The sequence below is a fragment of the Sardina pilchardus genome, chromosome 8 (assembly GCF_963854185.1).
Source record: "Sardina pilchardus chromosome 8, fSarPil1.1, whole genome shotgun sequence".
Lineage (NCBI taxonomy): Eukaryota > Metazoa > Chordata > Actinopteri > Clupeiformes > Clupeidae > Sardina > Sardina pilchardus.
In genome coordinates, this window is record NC_085001.1 from 5830558 (window position 1) to 5836618 (window position 6061).

General features: G+C 40.8%; 1 protein-coding gene across 1 annotated transcript in view; it reads right to left on the bottom strand.

Annotated features, from left to right (window-relative positions):
- Positions 1-1019: 1019 nt before the first annotated feature.
- The window catches only part of LOC134088503 (zinc finger protein GLI4-like), a 9116-nt gene continuing 4074 nt past the window's right edge, over positions 1020-6061 (bottom strand). The window contains exons 6-8 of the mRNA XM_062542485.1: positions 4292-4365; positions 3891-4083; positions 1020-3674 (exon numbers count right to left, since the gene is read on the bottom strand). Of these exons, the coding sequence (XP_062398469.1) occupies positions 2983-3674; positions 3891-4083; positions 4292-4365 (959 nt within the window). The 3' untranslated portion in view covers positions 1020-2982. The remainder of the gene's footprint in view (positions 3675-3890; positions 4084-4291; positions 4366-6061) is intronic.

Below are 6061 nucleotides of genomic sequence, written 5' to 3' on the forward strand. Positions count from 1 at the left end.
AGGCAGGCAAGTTTTTGTCAGATGTGGAGTGGACCCTAAAAGCCTCAAAACAGGACATCTAAGTATCTGTAGCTAAGACCAGCAAGGTACAGTAGATTGTTATCCTTAAATCTAACACATTCAATCCATACAATCAAAATATGCTGTCATGCTGGTTGATACAGCACAACTAGGTTATCCCAATAATTCAGAATCACATCTCTGGAGAGCAGGCGCCTTGTGACCTAAACAGGAAGGCCCGTGTTGGAAACAGCAGGGCTTTAAATTGGCTAGAGGTCATTCCCAGAAATACCACCTTCGCTTGTTAGTGAACTTATTTCAATGAACTTTGCCTACACATACTTTAGGTAAAGAAGGCCCATTTAAAGTATCAGCGGTCTTATGTATAAGATTTGTGTTGTCCCTGATCTGTTAGCGTTTCCCTGTGGGCAGTAGTCTGTTGTTAGGGAGGCTTTCTTCCCTCAGCCCAGTCTTGTGAGGGAACTGTGGTGAGATACTTCACTTTGCTCAATACAAGTTTCCGTCGAGGTGATCGTGAGAATGCGGTCATATCCAATGGAAATTGACAACTCGTCTGTTTTTGCTGTTGTTTACAGTTTATAAATATACCATACTGTAAATGTACCCTACCTTGCTAATGGATGAATAAATAAGAGTATATTACTTACTACTTCATAATGAGTTTATGAGATGAGATTAATGAGCTTGTTATGTACTGTAGGCCTACTCTTAATTATATTGATAACCAAACAAGGCGGAAGGTGAACACAATTAAAGCACTGTTGTCCCCATTTGAACACTACCACTCAAAATTGATAACACTTATGTCTAATGATGTGACCAATATAAGTCATTCAGAGTTTACAGTAAACAGGCTAGTTGGAATTTCAATGGATAGAAACCAGAGACGCATGGGACAAGTGTGTGTTAAGAGATGTGGTACAAGGAAGAGGAGGGGGGAGGAGGAGGAAGAGGAAGACAAAGAGTCCCAATAGATGATGAAATTCGGGCAACAATCATTGACCATTGTTCTGGTTTATGGAATGTCAATGAGAAAAGCAGGACTTTGCGTCCAACCTAACATCATCAGTTTCTCTGTGGCTTCAATAATCCAAAGAGTCAGACTACAAAACAGGAATAGTGTAAATGTTCATTATCAATAATCACTGAAAGTCCTCTGTTACTGCACTCTTACTAGCCTTTGAGCGCAACTCTGAGAGAGTGAAAGAGCTGAAATATCAGTATGTCCAAGTAAGTGTAAATTCAGACACAGTATAATATTACAGTATTGCACACTTACTATCAAAGTCTGCAGCTTCACAGCACAAGTCATATTCTGTATCGGCCTGCCTTTCTCTTCACTTGATTGATTTCTTCATATAGAGATTATATATATTTTTTTTTTCCATGGATTCAGGATACTATGCATCCTGATAAAGTTCCTTTGACCTTTGGAACTAAAATAGCCCCACATCATCACACACCCTTCACCATACCTAGAGATTGGCATGGTGTTTTGTTCGGTTTTGTTCAGTTAGCCTATTAGCTGGTTTGATTTGCATTGAGCTCAATGCGCATCAAACAGAACAATTTTAGTTCTAAAGACCAAGTGAACTTAATCAGGATGCATAGTATCCTGGATCCATGAAATAAGTGGCCTTTAAAAATAAAAATAAAAACTGCCTGCCCCAATGTTAAGCCCATGTGTTAAATTCCCATAGGGCTACAGGTGTGCCAATATTTTTGACCCCAGTATTTTGGGGCAAACATTTTATGATACATTTATTTATGATACATTATTCATTCACAAAGAAAATTGGTGTTCTTAAAGGTTGGATATTTCCTCATTTTATTACTTAAGCCATTAAAATCAATTTCCGAAAGATGATTTTATATTCCTCTTTTTAGTCAACTTTCGCATGGGTGCCAACAATTTGTACCATGACTGTATTATGTTAATATTTAGATTTTCATTTGAGCAAAAATCTCAATGAAAATGGCCATGGCTTTCCGGCTGAGAGCTTTAATATGATTTCATCAAATTGGTAACATCAATATCGGTTTCTCTTGATGTACTTCTTTATGCCAAACATAATGTATTACTGCTCAAAAAAATTAAGGGAACACTTCAATCACACAGTGAATCTGTACTCTGAAATTGTTTGGTGTTGAAGAGAAACTGTTATGACTTTGCGGTCAGGCTTTCAGATTGTCAGACATCCTCTGAAACTCGAAAGGAGAAATAGATGGAAGGTTTAAACAAAATGTGATTCAGCAATTGTGAAAAAAATAAATGTATTCCCTTAATTTGAGCAGTGTATTATCAAAGTGAAATGGTTGACAGAATATTACAATGTTGTGAATTGAAACTTGTGTGAGGTTCTGTTATCAATGCCTGTCAATGGATACCCAAGACTGCCTGTGATACCTAAGAAAAGGCGAATAATGTGATGCTAGTCCAGGACAATTCATAAACAACAGGTTTTGTTTTTTCAGCAGAACAGGCATTGAAGACCAATTAGCTGAATTTGAAATAAGTGCATTGCAATCGTAGAATACACCTTAAAGGTATACTATGCAACGTTTTTCAGTTAATCAATTCGTTCCATACTGTTATATATGATTAAATGAGTCATTACCGGTCGAACAGTGTTTTTTTTGGCCGCTCTAGTGGTCTGTAGCGGTAAAACCACACTTGCAACTTCAGGAGACACCGGGCACGCACCCATGCTCTACTCCAGGAAGTGTCATGTAAAGTGTCATGAAAAGGCACGGCAGACTGACCGATTGAGGAGTTTTGTCAAATACTGTATACACGCTTAAGCTGTAGGGGAAGCTCTGCAGAGAAATATGCAAGCATAAAACGAGCGAAAATGAAAATTTAAAAAGCGAAACAGGTGATGAAATCGCCAATCCTGCATAGTATACCTTTAAAGTCTGCTGTCTAACAGAATCACCACTGCCACTTGACCTGAGGCAGGTCTACAGATTCGCCCCAGTGTGCTTAAGCTCATGCTTTTTTAAATTTCCTTTTGTGGAAAACCTCTTGCCACATTGAGCACAGTCAAACGGCCTCTCTCCTGTATGAATGCGGTGATGCGTCTTGAGATTTCCCTCATGGGTGAAGCACTTCCCGCACTGAATGCAGCGGTATGGTCTCTCTCCTGTGTGAATGCGCTGGTGTATTTTGAGGTTACCAACATGAGTGAAACGCTTGCCACACTGAGTGCAGTGGTACGGCCTCTCTCCCATGTGGATGTTCTGGTGTGTCCTTAAACTTCCAAGTTGTGTGAAACTCTTGCCGCACTGAGAGCAGTGGTACGGTCTCTCTCCTGTGTGGAGGCGGTAGTGTCTTTTGAGACTATCCTCTCGATTGAAACTCTTGCCGCACTCGGTGCAGTGAAATGGTCTCTCTCCGGTGTGAGTGCGCTGGTGTTTGATGAGATTGCCCACATAGTGGAAACTTTGGCCACACAAAACACAGTGGTGCTGTCTCTGCGCTGAGTTAATTCGTTGGTGCACCTTGAGCTGGGAACTGAAGATTTTGTCAGACGGAGGATCGGAGAAACTTTGGGCTTCCTCTAGCTCTGTGGAATAACTGGAGGAAGCGACGGTCTGTCGGGTCCAACAGGAAGTAGGGTTCTCCATGGGGTCAGCAAGTAATGCATGAGGCCCTTAAAAAGACACGACACACCGAAACACATCAATGTCAGAGTTATTGGGTATGGTGTTTAGTGGTTCATAAATCAATCTCAAAGAGGCAGAACTATTAATATGGTGTTAGTGAATAGCCATTCAGCTATGTATGTGTATGAGTGTACTAAAGAAGTAGGTAAGTCTGTGTGTATGTGTGTGTGTGGGCTGGAGGGGGGGGGGGGGGGGTCTCTTACGGTTGTCAGATTGGTCTCCATCTCTCTTCCATCTGCTCATCTCTTCCTCCATCCCTCGCTGTCCTTGTGCCCTAGCCCAGTCCACCAGCCCCGCCGACACCCCACAAAACTGGGCCAGAGACACGGGGTCGTCAGAGGGGAAGTCCATCTCTGACCGGAGGACTGGAGTCATGCTTGATTGGCCCTCCTCTTCCTAGAGCACATGAAAGGGGAGCAAAATGGAAAGACACTGGCAGAATGTAAAAACTATAGCAAAGAGCCAATTTTGGTCTTCCTCTTCCTAAAACACAACATTCAACAATCATTCCCAGAGGTTCATTGAGAGTAGTCCTCGTTTTTGGTGAAGCCAAGATGTGCATTAAGAAAATCATCAAATCAATCGTAGACACCAAATAATGTACCTCGATCAGTTCTGTTTTGATGTCTGCAGCTGCACAGATGGTCTCTTCTGATCCAGGGTCAGCTGTTTCTACAACTGGAATAGAAAATGGTCACTTTTAGATTTTAAGAGGAACAGTTCAAGTGTTTCATTATGATTGGCTAAGTCACATTCAATTGTAAAACCCATTGCAAACGCACACCTGTGACCACATTCCATTAGTGTAATGCACCAAAGAAACATGAACTGCTGCGTCTTTGTTTCTTGACAACCCTTTCCTTATCATTAAAAAAATAATTTGTTAGCTGGAAGAAAGGTGATTCTTATCCATAACTTATTATTGCTTGTTAATGAAACCTTACCAAGTACAGTGCCTATAGAAAGTTATCATACCCTTTTGAAATAGTTACTTTTTTTGTCTTACAGCCTGAAATCAAAACCCATTTTTAAAAAAATCTTTTCCAGTTTTATTTACAAATGTAGCTGTACAACATCAAAATAATGAAAAAAAAGTAAACAGTTCTGAAAATTAATAAAAAATGAAAAACTAGAATAACAGGGTTGGAAAAGTCATCATACCCCTGACTTAATACTTTGTAAAGCTTCCTTTTGCTTTCATTACAGCCATCAATCTGTTTGGATATGTCTCTATTATAGCTTTGCACACCTAGATGGGGGAATATTTGCCCAATCTTCCGTGCAGAAATGTTAAAATTTAGTCAAATTCTGTAAGGAATGGCGATGGACTGCTCTCTTCAAGTCAATCCACATATTTTCTATAGGATTTAAGTCAGGGCTCTGACTTTGCCACTCAAGGATATTCACCATCCTATCCTTAAGCCACTGCTTTGTTCTTTTGGCAGTATGTTTAGGATTTTTGTCGTGTTGGAAGGCGAATGACCTCCCCATCCTCAGCTGTTTAGGAGAGGGACGCAGGTTTTCCTCAAGAATTTTGGTGTACTTGGCAGCATCCATTTTCCCTTCTATCCTGACCAATTGCCCAGTCCCCGCTGAAGAGAAACATCCCCAAAACATAATGTTGCCCCCACCATGCTTCAAAGTAGGTATGGTGTGTTTTGGGTGTGTTTGGGTGTGTATACTGTGTTTGGTTAGCGCCTGGAGCTCAGTCCAAAAACTTCAATCTTAGTCTCCAAAAAGTTCGATCTTAGTCTCATCTGACCATATAAGCTTTTTCCACATGGTAGCAGAATATTCCAGATGTGTTTTTGCACTGAACTCCAAGCGCAATGTTTGGCGAAAACCAACACAGTACACCACCCAAAACACACCATACCTAGTGTGAAGCATGGTGGGGGCAACATTATGTTGTAGGGATGTTTCTTTTCAGCGGGAACTGGGCAATTGGTCAGGATAGAAGAGAAAATGGATGCTGCCAAGTACACCCACATTCTTAAGGAAAACCTGCGTCCCTCTCCTAGACAGCTGAGGATGGGGAGGTCATTCGCCTTCCAACACAACAATAATCCTAAACATACTGCCAAAAGAACAAAGCAGTGGCTTAAGGATAGGATGGTGAATATCCTTGAGTGGCAAAGTCAGAGCCCTGACTTAAATACTATAGAAAATATGTGGATTGACTTGAAGAGAGCAGTCCATCGCCATTCCCTACAGAATTTGACTAAATTTTAACATTTCTGTACGGAAAATTGGGCAAATATTCCCCTATCTAGGTGTGCAAAGCTATAATAGAGACATATCCAAACAGATTGATGGCTGTAATGAAAGCAAAAGGAAGCTTTACAAAGTATTAAGTCAGGGGTATGATGACTTT